At 40.4% G+C, this 27944-nt stretch overlaps 1 protein-coding gene and 1 long non-coding RNA gene across 2 annotated transcripts; one reads left to right on the top strand and one right to left on the bottom strand.

Moving 5' to 3' along the window:
- The first annotated feature begins 11087 nt into the window (after nucleotides 1-11087).
- LOC148905461 (uncharacterized protein F54H12.2-like) lies at nucleotides 11088-12608 on the top strand. Its single transcript, XM_089040331.1, has one exon. It carries the CDS (start codon nucleotides 11292-11294, stop codon nucleotides 12606-12608), a length of 1317 nt encoding a protein of 438 aa, XP_088896457.1. The 5' UTR covers nucleotides 11088-11291.
- A 10134-nt stretch (nucleotides 12609-22742) lies between these two features.
- Nucleotides 22743-27529, bottom strand: LOC148905460 (uncharacterized). The gene is made up of 4 exons (XR_016121783.1): nucleotides 27125-27529; nucleotides 24579-24602; nucleotides 24128-24151; nucleotides 22743-22777 (listed from the first exon to the last, which is right to left on the bottom strand). It is a non-coding gene; the product is annotated as an uncharacterized LOC148905460 (long non-coding RNA).
- Between the last annotated feature and the right edge of the window lie 415 nt (nucleotides 27530-27944).

The raw sequence follows: 27944 nt of genomic DNA, 5'->3' as shown, positions 1-27944 counted from the left end.
AGCTTTTTTTCCTTCAGTCCGACCGCCCTCGAACTTCTGACGTAGGACTTATGTTCCACGTGTTTATTTTTTATGGCATCCTTGGGTTTCATTCCCGTAGCCCTGGCCGCCTCGTTGTTCAAAGCCACGATGACCTGGGGGAGTCTTTGAGTCCATTCCCTGTTGCGTTTGGAGGGATCTTCCAGCTCTTTCCAATACTGGTACCCAAAGAGACGCTCGGCCAAGGTCTTATTGAATCTTTCGACGATGCTCTGACCCCTGTGGTACTCAGCTTCGGCTCTCCTAATCTTAGTGTCGTGGTCTTTCAGGGTCTTAGTTACCACGCCCATGAACTCTGTCCCCGCATCCACTTGCAGCAGCTTAGCCCATTTCAAAACGCGCTTATAAATCCTACCTAGGGCTTCTGCGACTTACCCAGAATCCTTGCTGGTTATGGGTTCGGCGTCCTTATATCTGCTTGCGATATCGACTACGGTCAAAGCGTATCTATAGGTCTTTTTTCTCACCTTATCGTGCGGTAAGAAAAGCAAATCCGCCTGATGAACCTCATTGGGGGTATTTACGGTGAAGCTGGGCCTGGGAACGTACTTAGGCACGGGAAGATAAACCTGCCAGAGGGTTTGTTTTCTTAGCCAGTTCTTAACCGTTTCTTCTGATACCCTGGCCGCGGTCGCGAGTTTCTTGATGGCCGACGCTCCTCTCCAATAGCCTTCAGGCCCATAGTAAATCCTTTTGAGTTTGTCCTCTACGCGGCCCATTATATGAATTCCAAAACAAGATTGATCTTACGTCCGTTGAAATCCACCGTCTTTCCGTCCACCTTAATGGTGATGTTTATGCTTTCTACTAAATGAGACAAGTCATAGCTCAAAGAAATGGGAGTGTATTCTACTGGGTCAAATGGATTACCCTTGGGCAGAAACTTGGACATAAGAGAAGACTTTTCCCCATTGCTGTAACTATGGACTAAATCGCAATGGACTTCATAAGAGGATGCGACTTTCCATTTCAAAGGTATGGCTGTGTTGGTAATTGCCTTGCCTGAGACACCTAGTAAAGATCCTAATGCATCAGCTTTTCCTAGGGTTACCAAGAAATTGTTAGGAAGATTATGTTTGAAGGTCATTTCGTGCGGCAATCCCGTGGTGAGAGTATAACCGTGTTTTGCTAATTCTTTTGCCAGTGTGATTGGCGTGTAATGTCCATCGGGTAGCATTTCACCTTGATATTTGCCGGGCGCCTTAAGTACGGTGACCAAGGCATTGACTAAATTATACCAAGAATTGTACAAAGAACAACTAACCAGCCTAACCTTATGGGCTTTGATGGGGGGATTCAGATAAGTAGTAAAGTTATTCTTGTCGCTTTCCAAAAAGACGATCATGATATTAGATACGCCAAGGCCACGCCTCCCGCCAGCCCTGCGATGCCAACAAATACCAATTCATTGTCTTTTTGTTTTTTAGACGGTTGGTAGTAATCCTTAAACTGAGGCTTTCTTAACCTAAAGTCGGGATGCGCCTGCGCATAGAGCTTAAAGGCGTAGTCTGTATTTTCGAAGTTCTTATCCGCCTGCATTTTGTCTTGGTAGTTCTTGTCCAACCAATCCCTGTAAGCTTGTCTTTTTTCATTCCAAGCTGCAACGTCTCGCTGATATTTCTCCAGCGCTAAGTCGTGCCTTTTCCTCTCAGCGGCTAATTCTCCGCTTTTGTCGCCTCTAACTAATCTATCCAAATACTGACCACCATAATTAGCTCCAGTGAATGCTAAAGCTGCAATAACTCCACCTGCGACCACGCTAGCCATTATATATTACACCGTGGGGAGGTACTTTTCCTTCTGTAGGTAATTTCTTAGCATGATAGCCCCGCATACGGCAGCGGTCATCTTAGCAAAGTTACTCAGGTTTTTACTTGGGTCCTCAGTAAGGTCCTCCTTTAGGACTTTCTTACCTACCCAGCCAATAGCGGCGATGATGGAGGTTGTGATAGCAGCTTCTTGGACGGCGTCGATTAATTTGGTTGACATTATATTACAAAGCGAGAAGGTTACTCCATTTCAGGGATCTTACTTTTTCTAACAGCCGGTTCCACAGGTGCGTGCACGTGCACCTTTTTCGTAGCCCGCCATTGTAAGTAGAGGCTGCCTGCTGCTATAGCAACTCCTAACGCGCCGATGACGTACCCAGGATTAATAAAGGATTCCTCTTCTCTTTCCTCCACCTTTTCTTCTTTTTTGGCTTTGTTCTTCCTGTTCATCTCCGCGAGCTTCTTTCCGGCGGCGACTCTGCCTGGAGATTTAGCCTTGGTAATCTTGGTATCTTCTACGGGAGCCTTTTCTGGTTGTTCTTCGGTGCCACTCATCTTATATTAAGGGACTTGAAGGACTTGACAAGTAACTTGATGACGACTTGACAATGACTTACGGACGACTTAATAATGACTTGGCAATGACTTAACGGCGACTTGACTAAGTACTTGAGGTGACTTGATCAGGTACCTCAGCAAGTGCCGCCTGGAAGACCTTTTCGACTTCTCTGTCCTTCTTGAAGTCCTTCCAAGAGGCCGTAAGTTCCTTCAAGTCGACATGCTGAGCTACGTGAAGTGCCGCAGAGGCGACTGCCATTAACTTACCGCACTTCAAAGACAACCACCCGCAGGTTATCTTAAGTTCTTGAGCAATAACGTAGTCCTCGCTAATGTCCTTCCGCAGTTGCTCCACATCGTCTATGGGCAGCGCAAGTCCAAGCAATTTAGTCGCAAGTCGGATAGCGGAGTCTGCTACGGCGTCCGTGGTCTTACTTGCAAGGACAGCCTCGTACCTCTTATGGAACTTTTTGACTTCCTCTTCTGACAACTTATTTACCTGCTCATGGGTAAGTTCCTTCCCAATCATTTCTTTGCACTTCCCCGAAGACACAAGGATGTTAAGTTGTTCCTTGAGGTTACTTTCATCTAGCTGCGTGGGGACTTCATCTAAGAGCTGCTCAATATCCATATACATTAGGAGTTAAAGATCGCAGATCTTTATGGAATACGGAAACCTCAAAGAGAAGATCATCTTGGAATGTTGGTGCGTTTTTAAATGCCGCATGTATTCGTGTAACTGTTCCTTGCTTATCTCACCGCCGTAGTCGCTTAAGATGGTTTCCAGATCAGACTTGCTCGGAGTATAAAATACGACAAGTGAACCTATGTTTTCCCTAAAGGGCTTAGAGACGCTGGTAAGCTGCTGCGAGAGCAACCAAACGCTAATATTGTCGTGTCTGCCGCTGAAAGCGAGTTTAACGAGCTCGGAGGTGCGCCTTTTTACGTCGTCCCCTACAGGCGATGTCATCCAGTATGAGGAGTGTCTGTGTATCTTTAGGGAATTGTTTGTGCCAAAACTTAAGATGCCCAGATAACTCGTTAGGGTCTAAGATATCCACGAAGAAGTCGTCATCTTTCACTCCTATGCCCGTCCAGGTGCGGTTATTCACGTAGGTGGGGCATAATAGCACTATGTAGTCAAAGCGGTATCTAAAGGGTCCTAATAGCTGCTCTACCACGAACTGGGTCTTTCCGCAGCCGGTGGGTCCTACTATCAGAGCATTGCAGGGAATATGATTCGGATCCATTATATATACAATGGACCCAGTGGACGCAGTAAGAAGAATTGCCGGCGACGCAAAAGATAAAAGAGACACCATAGAAATGCAAAGGGAGGAGATAGATCGGTTAAAAGAGCGCGTGCAGGAGTTGTACGATGAAATGTGCGGCCTGAAGCGCGCGGAAAGGTTTGGCGCCCTTTTGACGATGGCGGGCTGGGCAAAAGAGTCCATTAAGGACTTTATGCGGTATCCCCTGTAGAATGTTGACGTTTAGGTTAAATCTTTGTTAAGGATGCCTGGAAACTATTTCAAAGAGTGTCTCAGAATGTTGACGTTTAGGTTAAATCTTTGTTAAGACAGTTGAAGATATGTTCCTCTTCTCTAACGCAACCACAACGATCTTTTTGCGAGCTTTTTGCGGGCTTTATTCCCTGCGAGTAGGCCTTGTTTGGAACGCCGTTAACGCTTACCCCCACGTTAGTAATGTTGGGGTTGTGAAAGGCTTCGGAGTCGCGCTTACCGGCTTCGTAGGGCTTGGCAAACACCAGCATCAACCCCGTGAGACTTCTTCGGGGGAGGTTAATACTTTGGTTGATAACCTCATCCGTCTTATCCAAGAAGCTAAATGTCTTGTACATCACTACGTGGTCGTAAAGGAATGCCTTTCCGGAGCTGTATTCCATGCCAGCGCTACGGGCCAGCTCTTCGCTGTACACGGTCTCATACTGCAGCTCTAAGTTGGTAATAGAGTATGGGGTCGTTGTGGTAAGTGCAGTGGTCAGCCCACCAATGATGTTATTAGCATCTGCTAAAGTTACTTCAAACTGTAGCTCGGATAACTGTCTTGGGTAATACGCGCCGTGATTCGTGATTACTTCAAAGTCCAGTGGTATGACATACTTACTACCATAGGCTGTCTTTATTCGCTTTGCGTCTGCTACTGCGGTTTCTCCGCTGCCGTCAGTAGGTTGCGTTTTCGTAGGTGTGCGGACCTTACGTAGAATGACACTACCAATTCCTTGTTCTATCCTTTGCGCGCGGTCAAAGGCTGTCAACCATAGGTCTTTGTACGTGGTATACAGATCGTACCTATTTAAGTCCAGCAAGGATTCCCCGGCGAACTTTACGCGCATCTTAGAAACAATGTTGCGACCCACGTTGTTAACGATAATCCTTTCATTCGCAGTGCTGGGCTGCACCGCTAAGTCGAACCTTAAAGCCAAGGTGCCAGGGACTAAGACTAGGTTATCCGTTAGACGGGGTACGCCTACGTACAGCGTCTCCCCTGGCTTTGCGCTGGATGGCGTAAAGGTGACCCGGTGAAAGGTGCGTTCTGCCTTTAGTCCGCCAACCTGCTTAGGTAATACGTTGGGATTTAACTTTGAGCTTATCATATATAATGGAAGTAGAAGGAACGGATTTTGACCCCCTTACCGAAGAAGGTCAAGTTGATATTAACGATGAAGAATATGATACGTTAATCCCAAATGACGACGTGTCCCGCGAGTATATTTGGGATAGGCTTCGAAATAGGTTCGGAAGTAGGGCCCGCGAGGCCTGGCGTTCCTTAAAGGACAAGTGGCAATCGAGGAACCCAGGGAGATCTATTCCGGAGTACTTGGAATTGCAAAACTTGGATTCCGCGGACCTAAGAACTGAAATGCTAGGGGGACTTTTAGACGACGTAAGGGAGAAATTTCCAAATGTGGACTTGGCCCGCCTTAATTTCCAAACCGGAGATAAGGGGCAAATTCAAATCCAGTACCAAGGAAGGGATAAGTGGTATAATCTCTACCAGACTCGCCAGTAATCTCCCAAAAGAAATCAAAGACGCATTAGGAGAACCCAATTTGGCGGAAAGACTAAGAGGAAATAGTGAGGATATTAACGAATCCTTCGAAAGAGTTAAGGCTATAATGCGGCGGCAACAAAAAGGCGTCGAGGCAATAAGGGAAGTCGAAGGACTAAAGGAAACAATGGATGAAAGGGAGGAGGAATACATGAAGCAATATCGACTGTTGACGGATTCCAACAAACGCGAAAGCAAGGAATTAAATCGCCGTATCGACATATTAGTACATGAAAGGAATGATGCTAGGCGAAACTTCGATCGCGCAGTCAGGGATATTGGGGATAGAGACGCCGAACTTAGACGCGTAACTGCAAAGCTGGAGGCGTCGGTAATGCAAGAACGGCGGTTAAACGCGGAAATCATCGCAAAGGAGGAGCAACTTCGGCAGACAACGCAAGCGATTGAGGACTTGGAGCACGAAATGGATCGACGGCGGGAAATAATCGAAGACCATACTCGCGCCGAAAGAGAAAGGGAAGCAGCCCAAGCGCAAATAGGAACTCTCGAGGAAAGGGTCGCAGAATTACAAGCACACAAAGAAGGTTTGGAAAAAGAATTAGGTCTTACCACCAAGGAAAAGGTAAAGAGATTCCTTATGAAGTATGGCATTCCGCTGGCATTTGCTGTCGCCATTTCAAGCGTAGTAGGAGTAATCCTTAGCACACTTAATGCTGCAGGTAAAGGAGCAAAGGCGATGGGAAAGAAGTTAGGCAATGGGCTAACGGACTTAGGTAAAAAAAATTGGCAGCAAGCATTCCTGGCTTGCTCGGTAGCGTTTTAAGCCTGGTATTAAGAACCGGCGGAGAAGTGTTGAAATTCGTGGGCAACAACATTTGGATCTTGGTCGTAGCTATTGGAGTGGTACTCCTGAAGAAGATGAAGGGTTGATCTTATCCTTGTGTATTACTGGTGGCTTATCGTCGTCGGGCATCCGAGGCGTCCTCGACTGGGGATATCTAAAGATAGTATTCGCGCCGCCCTGATAATGCGGAACTAGCGGCAGCACACTCATGGTGCTAATGGGCTTATGATTCCAAATAGCATCCGTCGAAGGGTTAACAGTCGGGGCGGCATTTATTCGTATGCGGCCGTTACCATCGCTGGGGCGAACTTGAAGCTTCGCATATTGACAATTAGCTATCATATGGAAAGTTACCGGCGTTATGTCTTCCGCTTGCGGAGGAACGGGCTCCGACGAAAAATGAGCTGGATACCTGGTATTACTTTTTACCCTGTATGGCGGCAATGGGTGGTTATTCTCATCAACGATCCTAATACCGGCATTGCATGAGTACCCCGCCGAAATACAAATAGTGCACATGATTAATCCCAGGCCTCCAACCTCCACCCACAATCCGGCGTCTTGCCACTTGTCACCCACGTACTCCTTTTCCTCCAGGTAATGGAGAAACCAATCTTCCTTCGCGTGTGGGTTCATATATTTAAAGACTAATCACTAAGAGTGCTAATGGTAGCGTGATTATAAGGTCGATCTCTTTGGTCATGTATGCTATTTATCGTTACTACGCCCGTGTCGTCTACTCTCATTTGCAGCTTTACCTTCCCATGGCAATCAGCAACCACGTGGAAAGTCCGAACCGAGATGTTTTCGGCGCTGCCGGGGTTGGGCTCTACGGAGAAATGCGTAGGCTCCCTATTGTTTGTCTTATTTCTCATAGGCTGCAGTATACCATTCTCGTCTAGAAACCTAAAGCCCACGTTGGCATGGCTGCTCGTGCCAATGCAAATACTACAAAGGATTAACTTCTTTCCTGAGTAGTTCAAGTCTACAGACATTCCGGTGACATCAACCCAAGATGCCTGGGTGTATTTTTTCTCGCCTGTGTAAGTCGTATAAACACAATCTACTCCAGCTACGTAGGGGTTGTTCATCGCCATATATAATAGCTCAAACCAACACCCGCGACTGCTAGGCCGGCTTTAAGTAAGTTGTGGTCATATTCCTCTTCTTTTTTAGGCGCTCGGTATACTTCTTTTGCTAGCTGCACTTTCTTAGATGGTCGCATATGGTGCACTTTTTTAGGCTGTTCGACTAAGTGCCTCCTAATGGTGTCAGAGTTCACGTCATTCACCCCAAACTTCATATCCTTAGTAGCTCGCTGCAGTTTATTGTTGTATCCTACTACAGAACCAGTATTTATAGATAAATTACTGGGCATTAACCAACAACCCGGGGCTACTGCGTAGTCCAACCTCGCCTTAGAATTTTGTATAGCTAGTTGGTAACGCTGTACGCCCTTGCTAATGTCGCCCTCCAAGATTGAACTTTCGAATAAGATCAAGGCTTCGGCTCGCGTCTCTTCTGCGGCGCCGGTATTCCCAACTATGCTAGATCGGGTATTTACCTGAGCTCCAAGGATAGAATACACGTAAGCTTCTATGCTGCGGTTCAAACGGGCAAGGCCGGCTCTAGTTAGTCCTTTACCTTCTGGGGGTATGAAATTAAAGTATTGCTTTGTTTGCTCATCGTTAACCATTTTGATAATCAGTAGATTAGCTCCGGCATACTTACCACCCTCGTCTTTAAACAGAGGTCCATCGCGGACTTGCTTGGTGTCCTTAACTGGACCCTCCAACCACCACCACTCATTCTTCAAATGATAATGGGTTTCTGGGTGGGAAGCCATGGTCCATTGTAGGTTCAGCGTGTGAACTTCCTTATCACTTAGCTCGTGTCCGCCAATCCCCCAATAAGCCCAAATGTGCCCCAAACCATTGTTAGCACCCACGGTACACCTGAAATCCTTCCCTACAACACCAAACTCCTTACAAAGCCTGTTATAGGCCGGAACGTCGTATTTATTATCTCTTGGATAGAACGCAGCATCTCCTGGTAATGCAGTAACGCCCATCTCATGCAGTATTCTTCTAACCATGAAGTGAAAATGAAACATAAATATTGAATTCTTCATCAAGTTCGCACTTACACCGCAGCCGCTAGTGGCACACCAAACCGCAAAGTTTAGTTGCTGCGGCCAATAACGCATGTTAGGACCACTTAACCATTCATGAGATTCCTTAGCGGTGGTATGAACAATGGGAACTTCTTTGAAGATATCTCGCACCTTTAACGGAAAGGAATGGTTGTTTGAGATCCGCATATTCAGCGTTAGGCCCAAGCTTGGGTGTTTATCAAATGAAACTGCGGGTATCGGATAAGTACTGGTACCCAGCAATAATTCCTTTGACCAACCTTGTACGGGCTTAGACTTATGTGGTAAGATCTTAGGATGCTTCAGCTGAGAGTCTATTTGCCCCACCAGCGTTGGCTCCAAGTCCGCATTGCTGTACATTCTGGAGCCTTTAAAGTAAATCCCATCAGGTCTCCTTTCAAACTTACTGGCGTCTGCATGTGGAAACATCTTCCTAAATGCTCTCCAATTCCAGTAATCCCGGTTGTCATGATGTGGCTGCTCCTCAATATCATTCCCAAAAGCGTCGTACATTAGTATATATAATGGATGTTATACCATCAGCACCTCAGTTGTACCCAGATGTTCCCAATTATCACACTACGGCACCAATAACGGAACCTAACGAACTAAACGCGGAGAATTTCAGGCTCAATAAAGCAAATTTAATCCTGGCTTACTTGGAAGGGCAGACAAAACACTACGAAAAAGTCCGAAAAAAGTACGTCAGAGCCCGGAGTACGCTACATAAGATTGCGATAACTTCAGGATCCATATCCGTTGTGTTAACGGGCTCTGGCGTTGCTACTTCGCTTACTGGGCCGGGAATAATCGTTGGAGTTCCTTTGGCAGGCGTTGGGGCAGCCTGTGGTATTATTTCTGCTGTTGCTACGGGCATTATGAAACAGTTGTCAAGCAAAATATCCAAGCATGACACGACAATAGCTCTGTCAAGGGCTAAAGTAAATACGATCACTGACCTTGTCTCAAAGGCTTTGCGTGACAGAAAGATAGACGACGTAGAATTCTCGCTTATTCTGACCGAAGAAGACAAATACGAGAAATTAAAGTCGGACATAAGGAATAAAAAAACAGTCGTAAAAGATCTTTCCGAGGAATCTCGCAAAAAGATCTACCAGGAGGCAAAAGAAGAGCTTCAAAGAAATCTTGCTCAGTAAACATCTCCTTCGAAAAGAGCGTGACAGGATTTCGTTTACATATCGAACGACAGTCTGGAAATTACGCGTAATATAAATTCAGTGAATTATTTGGCGAATTATTACGCGTAATATGAATTATTTGGCGAATTATTACGCGTAATACGAATTATTTGGCGAATTATTACGCGTAATATGAATCATTTAGCGAATTATTACGCGTAATATAAATTATTTGCATGACTTTATTTGGCAAATTATTACGCGTAATATGTTATTGTCGCCTCGGAATCCATCCTAACGGGGTGGCTGGGGTCTATTTCATAAAATATTTCGTAGATTACTATAGGGTAATAAGGAATATCCTTATCCAGCCGACAAAACATCCACTCGGCTCTGCTCATATCAGAAACCTCGGGAATAGACTTACCGGTAATTTCAGACAAAAGATAGGGAATAGCTTTGTAATATTTCCCTAGTTTTAATTTTTTCAGCGTTTTCCGTAGACTTTGCGGGGTTGGCTCTTCTAAATGGTCTATGATTTTCTTCTTTACTTTGTTGTCTAAATATACCGGTCGATAACCTTGGATATGACACATCCAGTCCCTAAAGTATTTTATTCTTTTGTATGGGGTCTTCTTACGACCTCCATTGGCGTAATATTGCTCTCTGGTAGCATTTGGTACGGCATTACGAATATTCTTACCACACTCGTAACACTGTGCTGACGTGTCGTCTTCTATTTGCATTTTCTTACCACAACACCAGAAACCCTTGGGCTTGGGTATGTTAACTTTGGATCTTAGACAAATCATACAGAAGTCATTGGCAAACTCTTTACATTCATGCATATATAAGACAAATATTCCCAACTTTCGCGCAACACATAACGGGACACGGGTAATTCCCGCGGGGGACGCTAGTGCGTAAACACGGGTAATTCCCGGGCAATTCCGAATGGTGATCGCGAGTCCCCCTTACCGCTGCTGATGGCCATGTGATCTCAAAGACCACTACGGCTGAACGAGAGGCAGACCTGGATTTGGGATTCCACAACCTGTACGTCTACTGTGATGTGGTGCAGCCACAGGTAGTTGGAGACTCTCAAGTTCCTCTGATACGAATAGTCCCTGTCGAAGGAAAAGATGGTGAACGCGTTAGCAGGTCATTCTTAACCCCACAGTACCTACCAGTCAGCAGGAAGCAATTTGAGACGATCGAGGTGAATATAAGGCAAGATACAGGTGTGAAAGTCCCATTGGAATCTGGAAAAGTGTTGGTGACGTTGCATTTCAAAAGATCGTCTCCTTATTTCAACTAACCATGCCACATTCGAACGCTGAGTATTACAAACATTACTATGTTAACCAGGCCCAACAACGAGGAGGGAGTCTGGCTGCCTTCCACGGAGCACCCGTGCAACGAGGATATGGATTGGGCTCTATGCTTAAAGGTCTTTTTCGTTGGGCTATGCCTCACGTGAGCGCTGGCGCTCAATCTCTTGGTCGTCAGGCCCTGAAAGGGGGCTTGGGGGTGGCTCGCGATGTTATGAGTGGTCAAAATGTAAGTGATTCCTTAAAAACAAGAGCAGGAGAAGTTGGCCGAGCAGTGATGAAGGATATGATAACTCGGAAACCAGGACAAACAGGAGGAGGAAGAAAGACTACAAAAAGGAAGAATCAAAGGAAGCCTGCCATTTCACGTCCAGCTAAGAAGCAGAGAACATCATCAGCTAAGAAGCGAGACTTCAATTTCTTCTAATGGCACAGTCAAAATTTCACGAATGCAGCAAGTCCGAACTTGACCTCTTTGCTGTACCACATGTTCAAACCAATATTGAAAAGGGACAATGGGTTGAGTACTTTCCTGTGTCTAACGTTACCGATTCTGGCCCTATTGAATTCAGTGTATCAGGAAGTGGAGAGGAATACACAGATTTGAGACAAGCATGGATCTACGTTAAAGCTAAGGTTACCAAAGCCAACGGTGGAGATTTAGATTCTGCTACCGATAAAGTTGGACCGGTCAACCTATTTCTTCAATCCCTCTTCAGTCAAGTCGATGTCAGTCTAAACGAAAAAGTCATCTCCGATTCCACCAACACCAACCCCTATCGAGCTATGATCAGCACTTTATTGACTTATGGTGCTGATGCTAAGAAATCGCAACTTTCTGCGGAACTGTTTTACAAAGACACTGCTGGAAAGATGGATGTCGCGGATCCCGTTGCCACTAGCCACAACACCGGACTGAATACCCGATACAAGTTTATCAAAGACAGTTCAACGGTGGAATTGATAGGACCTCTTCATTCAGATTTATTTTATCAAGATCGCTTACTACTGAATGGAGTCACCATACGCATACGATTGAATCGAAGTAAAAATGCCTTCTGTCTGTTGTCTGCTGTCGTTGGAGCTGATTATAAAGTGGTTATTTCCCATGCCAGTTTGTTTATCAGAAAAGTGAAAGTGACGTCAGACACGTTCCTTGGTCACGCAGCAGCCTTACAGCATTCGCCAGCCCTCTATCCCATACGAAGGGTAGAATGTAGAGTACTTTCCATTCCAAGCGGCAACATGTCTTTCACCCCAGATGATGTATTTCTAGGACAAATCCCCAAACGGATTGTTTTGTGTCTTGTCGAAAATGCTGCCTTCAATGGAGCTTACACCAAGAATCCGTTCAATTTCCAACATTTCAAAGCCACTCAAGTCGGGATCTATGTCAACGGAGAAGCTCAACCGATCAAGGCATTACAACTGAACTTTGAAAAAGAACAGTATCTCATGGGATACATGAGTCTGTTCTCTGGTACCAACACCTTGTATCACGACCAAGGAAATGAAATCACCAGGCAAGAGTACCCAAAGGGCTACACGATCTATGCTTTTGACTTGAGTCCAGATCTTTCATCCGGTCCTCACATCTCTTCTATAAAGCAAGGAAATCTACGCATTGGGTTTCAGTTTGCTGAGGGTCTTCCAAGTACCGTCAACTGCATCATCTACGCCGAGTTCGATTCTATGATTGAGATCGTTTCGAATAGAATGGTAACTTACAACTGGAGCGGATAAATGAATACCAGACAAATTGCTGCTGTTTTGAAAAAGGATCCGTTTACGAGACCTCAGTTTCAAGGTGTTATTCCATCAGACTTATTGCCCAGCCAGATACGACGATACCCAGCAGCCTTTGTGGCTACCGTCGACCCGAAAGGCCAGCCTGGGTCACACTGGTGTGCCTTTTATTTTACCAAGGATCAAGAAGGCGAATTTTTTGATTCTTATGGACTCGGACCTAAAGAATACGTTCCGACATTTCAAGATTTCTTGAGAAACAACAGTATAGACTGGAGATACAACCAGAAATGCTTGCAAAGCCTAGATTCTAACGTGTGTGGACACTACTGTTTGTATTATTTACTCAACCGCTGCAGAAATGTCAGCATGAAAGCTATTGTAAGTCGTTTTAGCAACAATAAGAGGTTAAACGACAATTTTGTGCATCGATTTATTGTTAGACATTTTAGTCGAACTTATAATCATCTTAAGAAACATGTATCCCATCAAACTTCAAGGAAAAAAGTAATAAACAACATGTGAATGAAGTATATTCGTTTATTTATTCATTTTCAAACAACACTTGCATACAGCGAATCAAGATCGAAACGTTAGCCAACGTCTCGGGGGCTGTCTAGGTCTTACACTTCTAATAGTTCCTGGTGTTTTATCTGAAGGGGGTAGATATGGCAGCTCACGGTAAAGACTACGCTTTGGACCTGGGTGTCTTGGAGGATTCGTAGGCGGAGGGCTAGGCAACCACACATTTGGATCTTCTTGATCACCCATTCGAGATTTGAATTCTCTCAGTGCTCCCCTTCTTCGTTCATTTCTGACCAAATCTTCAGGAGCGTTCATCTTAGCGAGACCCCTTGCAAAGACTTGCCATCCTATTGGATCTACACCTTTGCGCTCTCTCATAAAATCTCCTATCAAATCAACTACATGGGAGCCTGGAAGAGGTCGGTCTTCAAACACCAGCTGCCCACGACTATCCCATTTCATGATTTCTGGGTTTTCTCTTATTTTTTCAATGAGCAGCTTGCCGCGGTTTTTAAGAGACTTGGGTAAGGCACTGATAATGTCCCGCTCAATTTTATCATGTACTTCCAATCTCGTTGCTGCTGCTGGTGGTGGTGGTAGTTTCTCCTCCCCCTGTTGTGGTTCCTTCTGATGCTCTGGACTAGCTTCAAATTTAATTTTCATGGGTTCATCTCTTCTCTGGTTGTAATAATTGAGGTAGTTTTGAAGTGATTGACTGTAGTGTTTGACTTTTTCCTCGTCCGATAACTCTGTGCTTTTCAATACATCCTCCATATCATGATCAAGTCTACTCAGTCTTGACGTCAAATGTGTGGTTTGGATCTTTTCTCGCTGTTTGAGCCTTTCCAAAGTTTGTTCAGGGACCAGAACCATCTTCTTGGAGTAATTCATTTAAAAAAATTTTCTAGCACACTTAGCACGGGAGGTAGCAGGAGAGATAGAAAATTTCCTCCTTTCTGAACCAACACCTTTCTCTTTTGTGACAAAGGGACTTGTTTATCCACCAACGACAACAAAGGCCTTTTATATCTATGAAGTTCCTTCTTCTGACGTGGTGTAACGGGTACAGTGGACTTGAGGATATTATACACACATTCACAAACGCTCTTGATGAGATCGTCGTCAGCAACTTTGAGCAAGGCTTTAGCTTGATGGGGTTTGCTTGTAGATAACACCTTTAGATGATGGAAGTTGTTTCTCACTTGCCGACTCATGGTAAACTAAATTATCGAGTAGGAAGCAAAATGCTTTATAGTTTTTTCACGTACGCATATTGTGTTTCCTCGGGAAAGATATTCGTACGTAGACGAAAGTCTTCCAAAGTCTCTGGTTTGAGGTCACAAAGCAGGTATCCATGGGGCTTGCCTGTGGCATCGTTAAAGGCTTCTTGCATATACTTGACATAACCTGGAAACATTTGTTTAGCCAAGTGGTTGATTTGACTGCTGTCTCTTGGAGACTTGAAGAGAACCATGTAATGAGCGTTGACACTGATATTCCTTAGTTCTTTACCTTGATGGAAAATATTTTGCAAAATAAAAATGCACGAGGTTTTTGTAATGGCATCCTTTGGTAAAGATATTCGTTAGGCGTTTGTCATTGCTCACTTCATTCATCAAATCGTCAATAATTACGAGATTTCGGACACACGGGTCAATGTTCTCTTCCAAATCCTGAGGTAGTCCTTCCACAAATGAAATATTTGGTACGGTAACCATCATCTCGTCATATGCAGGCTGGTGCATGCCATAACACCATATAATATTCTGAGGAACCCCATCGAACATAACATCAGCATTTTCTAAGAGTAGTTTAACGAACTGAGTTTTTCCACAACAAGTGGGTCCAGCGACAATGGCTCCAAAAGGGTGCTTTAGTCTCGTGTTCATTTCAACAGTAAATGGACCAAAAATCATTTGTCGACTGATTTATATAACTTTTTCTCCGATGGAATAAGCCAATCGCAATTTTTTCTGGTATATTTTCGAACACCTTTAAACTGTTGAAGTTTCGCTTCTTGTAAATAATATAAGGTTTTCTCTGTTCCGTTGACAAATCGTGAACTTGGGCTAGATGATTAGTAAGTTTCACTAGATATTTTGAACCACAATTTGGCACTGGACAAGTCTTACAAATGCGTTGACTCATGCTATCAATATAATGTGTTAACGAAAATGACTCTTAGAATTCGAAAACGACGAATTTTATCGAAATTTTGAGGGACAAAAGGGATAAAAGGGACAAAAGGGACAAAAGCATATCTGTGTTACGTGTTTTGAAGAGTCTTTATTTAATTGAAACAAACACTGTCAAAACCTATCAAACCATCATCATATACTATGTACACATTCATTAAATTCAGGTCAATTAAATATCTAAGGGGATTGTTGTGATGCCGTCTTCTAACACTTTTCGCTTGGGGTAAAAATACGAGAATCCATTTCTTGTTTGATTATATGTGTAAATGCTATTGTTCACGACTCTAAAACCTTTGTTCATACCACTACTACTTTGTTTAGTTTGCAAGACACTAAGGTACTTATCCTTATTTACTTCACTACATCTCTTAGAAACACCCTTACAACTGTATTTATCGTTCGAACTAAAGCAGTAGTAGGTCTTAGAACAAAGACCTATGATCCCATCCCCTGACCATTCCTCTTTGAAAAGGCCTGGAGTTCGCTTATCATAGGCTGCGTTCTCAGCACTATCGGTTCTCGGAAACCAGTTGCAAATATCTTGATTATAATCCTCCTTCAATTCTGGCCTCACTAATTCTTCTATACTGTTGCCTGATAAAGAAATATACGCAGAGTCCGCATCCATTTCGCAATATTGGAAATTACTCCTATCTACATATTTGTCAATGAAATCAAAGTAGAACTGGAGCATACGCAATTTAGCATATTGATAAACAAAGAAGCCAATCTGAAGATGTAGATTCAACTTAATGTTTTTCTTACATGACTGCACTTCGTATGTATTTTTATCTATGCTGTCTATCTGTCTAAAGAAGGGTGAATTTATCAGTCGAGAGGCTTGAGATTCTTCACAGAACTTGGTATTGCGATGTCGTTTTGATCGGTAATAGTCTTACTTGTTTGGATCTACAACCAAACGGGCCATCGGGCCTTATGGGGCCACAAAATGCCACTTCGGGCCAAATCGGGCCTAATAAATACATACAACACAATATAAAGCTTTCATTTTCCGTCAGTCACTGGTCAAGTAAATATGGGTCGAACGCGAATAAACTGTCCTGTCTTTGGATGTGGAAGCACCAATCTTGCTCGACTAGCAAATCATCTCGATCAAGTTCACCGTATGGATATCGACGAACGTGCCAAATGGAGTAAAATCAGAATATGTGCGCCGTTAGAGGATGAAGAAACTATATAGTAGATAACAAAGAAATATGTATAGAGAAAACTTAAGAAAGACTTATTAAGCGACAAAAGGATATGGAAACAAACTTTAATAATTTCCTTAGAGTACCACTTGGAAAATCTGTAGTACAAAAGCGAAAAACACCACTGCCTACGAAAAAAGAGCAACGCTTAACAGACAAGAAAGATATAATCGCAAAGAAGTGGTTGACCTTGTAATTCGTAAATAATTCGTATATGCTACCGATTCTGGTATCCAATCCGTAGAACATAAAGGACAGAAACGAAAATTGTTGTTAGTAGAAGACGGTGCTGTGTATGAAGTTAAGGGATCTAGGTTGGAAGACACTGTAAAAGCAGGACAATTTATTTAAAAACATACGCTCGTGTAACTCATTTTATTAGTTGTCAATATACACACTGTAGTACTTTTCTACCTATAAAATAAATAAACTATACAAAGAACTATTATAATGTAGTCGTATCTCTTTGTTTAACTACACCCGTCAACTGATAAGATTTTGACTTAAATTTCTCGCTCCACTGCATTTTGCATGTTCATTTCATGTTTTGTCCCAAAAATGTATACATTTTCGTATTCGTGCCACCCCATCTTTCTCCCTTTTGAAGTCGAAATAGGTTGATCCGTCGCTGCTCCACTGCCTTTAGGCTTTACATTTATATTCGCACAAAGGACCTGAACAAACATTCAGCGCAACCTATTTATATAGTCTCTGCTGAGTCACGATTTCGTAATACTTTTTCGCGCCTTTATACACAAAACTTATCAGTATGATAATTTTTTGACAATCCGTTCCCGCAATTTCGATAATCTATGAAAACGATACAGAGTTGACGTCACTTCCTAATATCACTTGGACCAATCAAAACCGAGTATGGTTCAGGCGCAATGCAGATGAGCTTTGACGTCATTTCTTGCAGTCCGAATTGACCAATCAGAACCGAGTATAGTTCAGGCGCAATGCACATGATTTAGGCGCAATCCTAACGTCATTTCCGACTTATCAATTGGACCAATCAGGAGCGCGAACGGTTCAGGCGCATTTCAGGCGCAAAAACCGGGCTCGAACGGTGCTGAACATACTACTGATAGTTTGAGCTTATAAAATCAGCAAAAATACGGTTCTAAATTTTAACAAATTCCTATGAATTATATACCAAAATGTTCAGGAAAGCCCGGGGTTTTCAATTCCACTTCTGTTTTTCTTTTGACAGGTTCTGTTTTATTTCAAGGAGAGACAATTTCTAGCTTGACCCCGGTTATGTCATGCATTTTCTCTTGTAAAATACATCCAACAGCGTAAGTTCAACTCAAAAAGTACGCTGGTTTTTTTCAATAGAATTCAATTTAAACCATATAATACAGTCTGTGAATAGTTGAATTAACTGAATCCACTTCTGTTTTTTGCCTAGATAGTCATTATTTCGAGAAAAGATTAAAAAACCGTGTTTTTCAGACATAATGTATGGGCTCACATGAGGGGGCGTGAGCATGAAATCGTAGCTGACCAAATGTTAACAGATTTTTTCTGATGAAAAGTTATTCGCCGAAGGCGAAGTGTTTATCGATGGAATATTTACCGAGCCCCGACTCTTCGAGCGGCAAGGTAAAATCACCATAATCACTGAGCCTGAAGGGAATAATTGTTTTAGTATAATTTTAGACATGAATATCAGAGAAAAGTCGAAATTCAGGATGAAAACAAGTTTTAGTATCACTTCTGATCTGGGAAACTTTGGGAGACTTCATAATCATCGTTTCAGCGGTGATTGTCGTCTCACAATAACCTGTCGCTCGACCAATCACAGCTCGAGAAAATCTTAGATTCAAGTCTAAAATTATACCAACAAGCATTGTTCTGCAGATAGTGTGGAATATATACAAAATTACTATCGATAGATATATTGGGGTAGGATATTGTTAGAAAATATGAACATATTCACAATGAGAATACATACCAGGAACACGGCGTGGACGACGACCTGAAATGTCAAAAATCGTAATTAGCAGAGGCCGTAATAGGAGAAACACCATATTTAATATATATTCGTTAATAATCGTATAGATACACATTAAGTGTACCTATGTACTATGGATTACATAGTTATAAGGTCTAGCAACAATATAATAATTCCCCTCTCTCCCATTAAAAAAAAGTTTTAGTATCACTTCTGATCTGGAAAACTTTGGGATACTTCATAATCATCGTTTCAGCGGTGATTGTCGTCTCACAATAACCTGTCGCTTGACCAATCACATCTCAAGAAAATCTATATTCAAGTATAAAATTATACCAACAAGCATTGTTCTGCAGATAGTGTGGAATATATACAAAATTAGTATCGATAGATATATTGGGGTAGGATATTGCTAGAAAATATGAACATATTCATAACGAGAATACATACCAGGACCAAGGTATGGAAGACGAGCTGAAATGTCAAAAATCGTAATTAGCAGAGGCCGTAATAGGAGAAACACCATATTTAATATATATTCGTTAATAAACGTATAGATACACATTAAGTGTACCTATGTACTATGGATTACATAGTTATTAGTTTAGCAACAATATAATATTTCCCCTCTCTCCCATTTTCTAAAATTGACTCTTCCCCCATATCCAACTGATTCCCCGTCCTTCCCGCAACACAGTTGAGAAAATACCACCGGCATATCTGCTTCTTCATTATCAATAGATATACTGTGAAAAAGACCATTGATTGCTAGAAAATTTGAGAATATTCGTCAGCAAAATACATACCAGGTGCGACTCTCAAATGCACAGAAAAAGTCGCAAGTTTGAGACCAACAACAATTTAAAAAAAATTTTCATGTAGTCAAAGATGGACCAAGAAGTGTTCTTCAAGAATTCAGGTGTGTTTTTAACAAACAATCGTATATTATTATTTTTTTGACAAGCATTTTTCTCGACGAATCGACAAATCAAAGACTTTCTCTCAAAACTTTTAATATTTCTATTAATAAGCTTAATTTATTGTAATGCTGGAGGAAATATAATCCGGAGAGCATATTACGACAAATATCCGTCCTTTATTTAGCTTTGTAAATCAATCAATTCGGTTGTTTTTAACCAGCTATCGTATGTTTTTCGTTCAAGAAAAGTGCAGCTTGGTTCGCCTCCTATCGCGGGGTCCCATCGGCAAACCAACGAAGACTTTCATTCAATAATTTTAGATCTTTCTACAGATAATTTATTTATATATTGAATGAAATGTAAAATTACAGCAGATATTCAACTGTTTATTAAGTTGTTCGAGCTAGGCATGATTATACGATGAGCTTATAAATTTGTGTTGTTGAGAGTTGTTTTTGTATAAAGACCTTGCCTTTTACTTTATAAAGCTAAAAAATGTTCAAAAACATTTACAAATGCCAATTTACTGACAAAGAAATTAGTCATTTTGTATTTTGCAATATTTTCTATTTTGTCTCAGTTGTTCGTGTCAAGTTTTAATACTGAATGTAAACATTGTTTTTCGAAAACGTTTGTCGTTCGTGATTTTCGTATCTTTCTCACACATGAAAACAGACATGAAAACTGGTAAAATGGAATCTCAAAATTTAGTAAGCTTAGTTTTCAAGCTTCTCGAAAAGTAGTTAATTCTTATATGAAAGGAATACAATTATTTTAATGAAGCAATTAAGAAAGCTTTTTCTTTTAACTGATGACACATTTGGTTTTAAACGATCAGCGGGCTTTCATTTCTCAAGTTTAGTTATAGTTGATGATCTCCAGCTAATTTTCTCTCTGATGCTATCAAAGCATTTGTATTTTATTTTAATTTTCATTGTGGTAAAAATACATTTAATATAAAAACATCAAAATTCCTATGGAAAACCAAACATCGTTATGTAAAAGACGCAAGCAAGGTTTTTTTTTTTTTTGATCACCTTAACCAGTTTTCAAGTCTATTTTATAGTCCTAATTTGTCCTAAAAGAATCGGGAAACTCCAAAATTTCGATTTCAATGAAAGACATCCAAGGTAAATTTTCTGTAGTTATCTTTCGTTTTTTTAAAGTAAAATTAAACAGGAAATCAAAGCTTAAAAATGTCGGCCATGGAAAGCTTTGTCGGTCACTGGACCTTCAGGCGACACAATGCTAAGACAAGGCAGGCGGCCGGCATACCGGCTTCAAAACAAAACCCCTGCTTTTTGGGGGGATTAGGAAAGGAGAAAGAAGAACTTATGATAAATGAACATTAATTTTCCTAGCAGTTTTGCTTAGCTTATGACTAAATATTTTTGAGAAAATTGTCATGGTTCTGCTAGATAACATTACATAATTAATATTCTAGCATTATTCTGTGGATAAGTAAAAAGGGACGTATGGACAGGAGGAGGGGACGATTTCAAGGGGGATTTTAAGCTAGCTATATACACTTTATTGTGTTTAGAGTCAATGATTGCTTACTTAGACCACTGTATTCCCTTAGTTTTGTTAGATGTTACTGTTTAGTTTAAGTTACAAAAAATCTCTGTTTCCAATATATGCAAAATAATATCTAAACTACAGTACCAAAATATTGAAGTACGCTGAATGAAAATGATTACAAACTATCGCCAAGGAGAGTGGTTATTTCTAACCCTACGTGTTCTCAAGGGAGCATGAGCATTAGCAACTCGAAGAAAAACCTCTTCCCATTGCTCTACCATTTCACTAGGATCAGACAAATTGTCAATAAGAGACCAATCTATGGAACTCAGCTGAGTCCTAAACTTATTCGAATCAAAATTCTTAAAGCATCTATATGTAATATACTTATGACACTTAATATTTGAGGGAACCGCAAATTTCCTTATAGCATATATCAGGCTATGATCGCTCATGCCTAAGTGGCAAAACACCAGATGCTACCATGCGGTCAGGCATATTTGTAAATATTACGTCAATTAAAGTACTGGAAGTTCGCGTTAGAGAGAGAGAGAGAGAGAGAGAGAGAGAGAGAGAGAGAGAGAGAGAGAGAGAACTACATATCATTGGATTGAGACTGTCAGGTAAAAGTAAATATAGACTGTATTTGTAATAATTGAATTCAAGCGTTTTACGTTTTACATTGTTCTTTATTAGAGCCAAACTTCGTTCTAAACTACAGATGAGAAAAACCGTGTGTCTCACCGTCGAACGACGTTGGCTTCTAACCACGCCGTCCGCCGGTGATGACGTCACGACTGTCGCGGTATGCAGCTACAGTATTATAAAATCAAAAAGTGTGAGAAGCACTCGACTACGTCTCGTGCTTCTCCTTACACTTCTTTCGTGCTTATGCCACTTCATGCGTGCTTCATTACTGAACGGAGCACGGAAAAAGCTGTTTTAGTTGTTCCAGGAGAAACTCTTAGACGAAGAGTATTAATATCACGACTTGAATTGTCAAATATCATAATTAGCGGAAAACGAAGCTCTTAATATGTGTTTTAATATATATAAATACTCATGTAGTGTACCTATATGTACTATGGATGTACATATCTATTAGGTCGGCCTCAAAGAAGTGTTCCCCCCCCCCCTCAAACCCACCCCGAGTTAACTGGTAAAAATAGCAATTAGCAGATGTCGCATAAATAATAAACATATAAATACACATTAAGGGTACTTATGTACTATGGATTACATAGTTATTAGGTTGGCAACAATAAAGGGTACTTATGTACTATGGATTACATAGTTATTAGGTTGGCAACAATAAAGGGTACTTATGTACTATGGATTACATAGCTATTAGGTTGGCAACAATAAAGGGTACTTATGTACCATGGATTACATAGTTATTAAGTTGGCAACAATAAAAATTTCCTCTTTCCCGTTTTTTAAAATCGACTCTTCCCCCAAACCAAATTGATACCCCGTTCTTTCCGCAACACAGTTCAGAAAATGCCGCCGGCATATCGGCTTGAATACTATCAATAGATATACTGTGAAAAGAACATTGATATCGATTGCTAGAAAATATGACGATATTCATAAGGAAAATACATACCAGACTCTAATTTATCACGATAAGCAGAATCCAAACCTAAAATGTCAAAAATCGTAATTAACAGGAGTTGTAGTAGGAGAAGCCCTTTATCTTAATATATGTATGTGTGTCTAGGTATTATATATGGATCATTTATTTATTAAGTTGGCAACATTAAAACATTTTTCCCGGTTTTCTAACGTAATTGCTCACCCATCAAATCACTGTCTTCCCCTTCGCTTTCAAGTCCTGAAAGGAAAAGAAATAACAAATATTTATATTTCTATTCATATAATGGCCATAACAAGTTTGAGAGAGAGAGAACTATATTTGGGATTTTTCAATAAGATCGGTATTGCGTATCACATATCAAAATATAAAGGACAGATTATTGGCTAGTTTAAAAAAAAATATTTTGATGAGAATAGTTGAAGCATGCGATTTCTGGACGTTCATAGAGTTGCACATACTTGCATTTTGCACTACTGTTTCAAACAATTACTCAATTAAATAGATTTAGTAGTATAGCTTAACTAGTAAACCTTGAACTATATATCATTGGAAAAGAATGGTAGGATTAGATAAATATCACACTCTATCCATCCCGTATGCACAGCCCAGCACTTTACCACAAATAGGTAGAGTGGATTAACAACATGAAATGGAACAAATCGTTGCTGCTTAGTTTCAGATCATTGGATTGAGATATTCAGGTATTAGTAAATATAGACTGTTTAGGCTTAAAAAGTGTGAGAAGCACTGGCGTGCTTTATTACTGAACGGAGCACGGAAAAAGCTGTTTTATTTGTTAAAGGGGTACTTGGACGTATATTAGAGGATTTTTGAAAAATCTTTATTATTGGGTTTAAGAAGCTGAAAATTACCAGAAATGAAGTCGAATAAATAAATACTCCAAAGTTTGGTTTAAGAGCAGATGTCCACTAATATCGAGCAAAATCAATTAAATTCAAATTCAATAGAATTCAATGTAAACCATATACTACAGTCCGTGAATAGTTGAATTAACTGAATCCACTTCTGTTTTTTGCCTAGATAGTCATTATTTCGAGAAAAGATAAAAAACCGTGTTTTTCAGACATAATTTGTATGGGCTCACATGAGGGGGCGTGAGCTTGAAATCGTAGCTGACCAAATGTTAACAGATTTTTTCTGATGAAAAGTTATTCCCCGAAGTCGAATTGTTTATCGATGGAATATTTACCGAGCCCCGACTCTTCGAGCGGCAAGGTAAAATCACCATAATCACTGAGCCTGAAGGGAATAATTGTTTTAGTATAATTTTAGACATGAATATTAGAGAAAAGTCGAAATTCAGGATAAAAAAAAGTTTTAGTATCACTTCTGAGCTGGGAAACTTTGGGAGACTTCATGATCATCGTTTCAGCGGTGTTTATCGTCTCACAATAACCTGTCGCTCGACCAATCACAGCTCAAGAAAATATATGTTCAAGTCTAAAATTATACCACCAAGCATTGTTCTGCAGATAGTGTGGAATATATACAAAATTACTATCGATAGATATATTGGGGTAGGATATTGTTAGAAAATATGAACATATTCATAATGAGAATACATACCAGTACTAAGGTATGGAGGAAGAACTGAAATGTCAAAAATCGTAATTAGCAGAGGCCGTAATAGGACAAACACCATATTTAATATATATTCGTTAATAAACGTATAGATACACATTAAGTGTACCTATGTACTATGGATTACATAGTTATAAGGTCTAGCAACAATATAATAATTCCCCTCTCTCCCATAAAAAAAAAGTTTTAGTATCACTTCTGATCTGGGAAACTTTGGGATACTTCATAATCATCGTTTTAGCGGCGATTGTCGTCTCACAATAACCTGTCGCTCGACCAATCACAGCTCGAGAAAATCTTATATTCAAGTCTAAAATTATACCAACAAGCATTGTTCTGCAGATAGTGTGGAATATATACAAAATTAGTATCGATAGATATATTGGGGTAGGATGTTGTTAGAAAATATGAACATATTCACAATGAGAATACATACCAGAATCAAGGTATGAACGACTACCTGAAATGTCAAAAATCGTAATTAGCAGAGGCCGTAATAGGAGAAACACCATATTTAATATATATTCGTTAATAAACGTATAGATACACATTAAATGTACCTATGTACTATGGATTACATAGTTATTAGGTTAGCAACAATATAATAATTCCCCTCTCTCCCATTTTCTAAAATTGACTCTTCCCCCATGCATATCCAACTGATACCCCGTCCTTCCCGCAACACAGTTAAGAAAATGCCACCGGCATATCTGCTTCTTCATTATCAATAGATATACTGTGAAAAAGACCATTGATTGCTAGAAAATTTGAGAATATTCATCAGCAAAATACATACCAGGTGCGACTCTCAAATGCACAGAAAAAGTCGCAAGTTTGAGACCAACAACAATTAAAAAAATCTTTCATGTAGTCAAAGATGGACCAAGAAGTGTTCTTCAAGAATTCAGGTGTGTGTTTTTAACAAACAATCGCATATTATTATTTTTTTGACAAGCATTTTTCTCGACGAATCGACAATTTAATCAAAGACTTTCTCTCAAAACTTTTAATATTTCTATTGATAAGCTTAATTTATTGTAATGCTGGAGGCAATATAATCCGGAGAGCATATTACAACAAATATCCGTCCTTTATTTAGCTTTGTAAATCAATCAATTCGGTTGTTTTTAACCAATTATCGTATGTTTTTCGTTCAAGAAAAGTGCAGCTTTGTTCGCCTCCTATCGCGGGGTCCCATCGGCAAACCAACGAAGACTTTCATTCAATAATTTTATATCTTTCTACAGATAATTTATTCATATATTGAATGAAATGTAAAATTACAGCAGATATTCAACTGTTTATTAAGTTGTTCGAGCTAGGCATGATTATACGATGAGCTTATAAATTTGTGTTGTTGAGAGTTGTTTTTGTATAAAGACTTTGCCTTTTACTTTATAAAGCTAAAAAATGTTCAAAAAACATTTACAAATGCCAATTTACTGACAAAGAAATGAGTCATTTTGTATTTTGCATTATTTTCTATTTTGACTCAGTTGTTCGTGTCAAGTTTTAATACTGAATGTACTAAATTATTTCAATGAAGCAATTAAGGTATTAGGATACGAAAAATGACGAATTGCTCGAAAAAAAATTTTCTTTTTAATTTCGTAATTTTAAACCTTTATCTTTCATATGTTTGTGAAACCTCTTGCAATTTTTGATTGGAAAGCCAAAATTTTGAGAAAAATCGAAATCGTGACTTTATCGAGACCGGAAATGTACCGTCGCTTAATATATGCACATCTGTCATGCTCCTTTGTCATTGTAAAAAGATCCTACATTGCGATCGTCCAGAACAGAGTTTGCCTAATGGTCGTGGGTCGTGGGTCGTGGGTACGAAGTCGTGGGTCGTGGGTATGAAGTCGTGGGTCGTGGGTACGAAGTCGTGGGTCGTGGGTACGAAGTCGTGGGTTCCAATTTTTTTCCCAAATTTATCATTTCTTCACTATACTTCCAAATCGAGATTGTGTGGATTTGTTCCTATAAATTCGGTGCAATTGTGGGTTGTGCAAGGTAGTCTGTGTCTATTTGGCCTTTAAATATGGGCAGAAACTAAAGCACGACTTTTAGGGTGCTTTTCAATGCCTTGGTATCACAAAGGACTATTTGACTTTAAATAGAGAATGCGCAGGATTGAAATCAACGTATATCATTCAAGTATTTGGTTTATGTTGTTCAACGTCACGCAATTCGGACACAAGGTCTTTAATCAAAAAGGTGTTGACAACTCTCAATTTTTTCAAGTAAACACTTGACGCTGTTTTGGACTGCTGCTTGTCAAGAGCTTTTGCCACTTTAACCAAAACAAAAGACCGACCGAAGACGTCCAAACAGATCTGTTTAGAAGTATACCCGTCTATGAATGGCCTATCGTCTATTAGAATATAGTCATACTCGACCAACTTTAGAGCTCTATATAACATAAAGAAACGAATTAGTATTCCCTGTTTGTCATTGGTAGTTAAAAGCAAATATTTTGAGTTTTGGTGTGATAATAGAAAACGAGAGGAGCATCTTATCAGATATTTCCATAAACTTTACACCAACAATCAGAAGCAAAAATAGACTATGTGAAAAGCGATCGAATTAGAAGTGTGTTGAGAGTGATTCGAAATTCATAAAAAATTTTGTAGTGTCCACACACCGTGAGCCATGCAGAGTAAAATATTTCAATCTATTGCATAGCTAGGCTCTTTCCAGTCGCACCCAATACGAAAAGATACTAGATCTCTCGTATACATTAGGACATAAAATTAAAATTTGGTTCCAATAAAACTGAATATAAGGTTTGAGACTGGTGATGAAGATGAAGATGGAGACACGTGTTGGAATCTCCTAAACCGGCGATTATTCATCATTCCATGTAGTTGGTGGACATGATTTTTTAAAGAGCTGACTCTATTGGAATTTCTACTTTCCTTATAATTTAGGTATGGACCCGCAAAATCAAGAATAAAACATCGCTTTGATTATACTTACATCAAATCGGTTCTTCTCTAAGTTACTAAATATAACTTCTTTGACCTTCTTGGTATTTAAGCCCAACTGATACGCTGCCGCTGCATAAAAGCAGTCCTCATCAACCTTGGAGTCGTAGGTAACGATAAACCCCGCACTTTCAAGTCATTTACTCAGGATTTCCATATTAACACAAAGAGAACTACTAAGAAATAGTGAAACAAGCTTTCTCGCAACGAAACACATAGAACGAGGAGAAACGTAATGCCGAACTAAACGCGAATTTGCTGTCCATCGACTTCACACGTTTGCAGCGGCTTGTCGCTCCAGTTTCTAGGTAACATCCGGATAAAGTCCATTGAAGACTCCTCGTTTAAGCGAACAAGGTAGACGACTAGTGGTTTTTGCTTGTTTGGGTTTTTTTTTCTTCTTTTTTTTTTTTTTTTTTTTTCTTCGCTAAATTTATGTTTAAACAGCAAGGCCAATATACTTAAATGAAATGTAAGAAAGTGCTAAAAGGTTTTCCAGGCCACCAATTTTGGTGTATATTTATAACACTGTCACGCAAATCAGACACAGACTACCTTGCACAACCCACAATTACACCGAATTTATAGGAACAAAGCCACACGATCTTGTTTTGGAAGTATAGTGATAAATTTAAATTTATAAATGATAAATTTTGAAAAAAATTGGAACCCACGACTTCATACCCACGACCCACGACTTCATACCCACGACCCACGACTTCGTACCCACGACCATTAGGCAAACTCTCCAGAACACCATATAATTTGACAAGTGATGACAAAATGGAAGCTCAAGGTGTTTTGGCCAACAC

Source organism: Actinia tenebrosa, unplaced genomic scaffold (genome assembly GCF_029948245.1).
Source record: "Actinia tenebrosa isolate PJP-AT-01 unplaced genomic scaffold, QUT_ActTen_1.0 PGA_scaffold7__59_contigs__length_16204524, whole genome shotgun sequence".
NCBI classification, from domain to species: Eukaryota; Metazoa; Cnidaria; class Anthozoa; order Actiniaria; family Actiniidae; genus Actinia; species Actinia tenebrosa.
This window is presented reverse-complemented; position numbering and strand designations above follow the sequence as displayed.

Bases quoted from the DNA above. Each gene is read 5' to 3' on its own strand.
- LOC148905461 (XM_089040331.1), top strand. From the start codon at position 11,292: ATGGCACAGTCAAAATTTCACGAATGCAGCAAGTCCGAACTTGACCTC.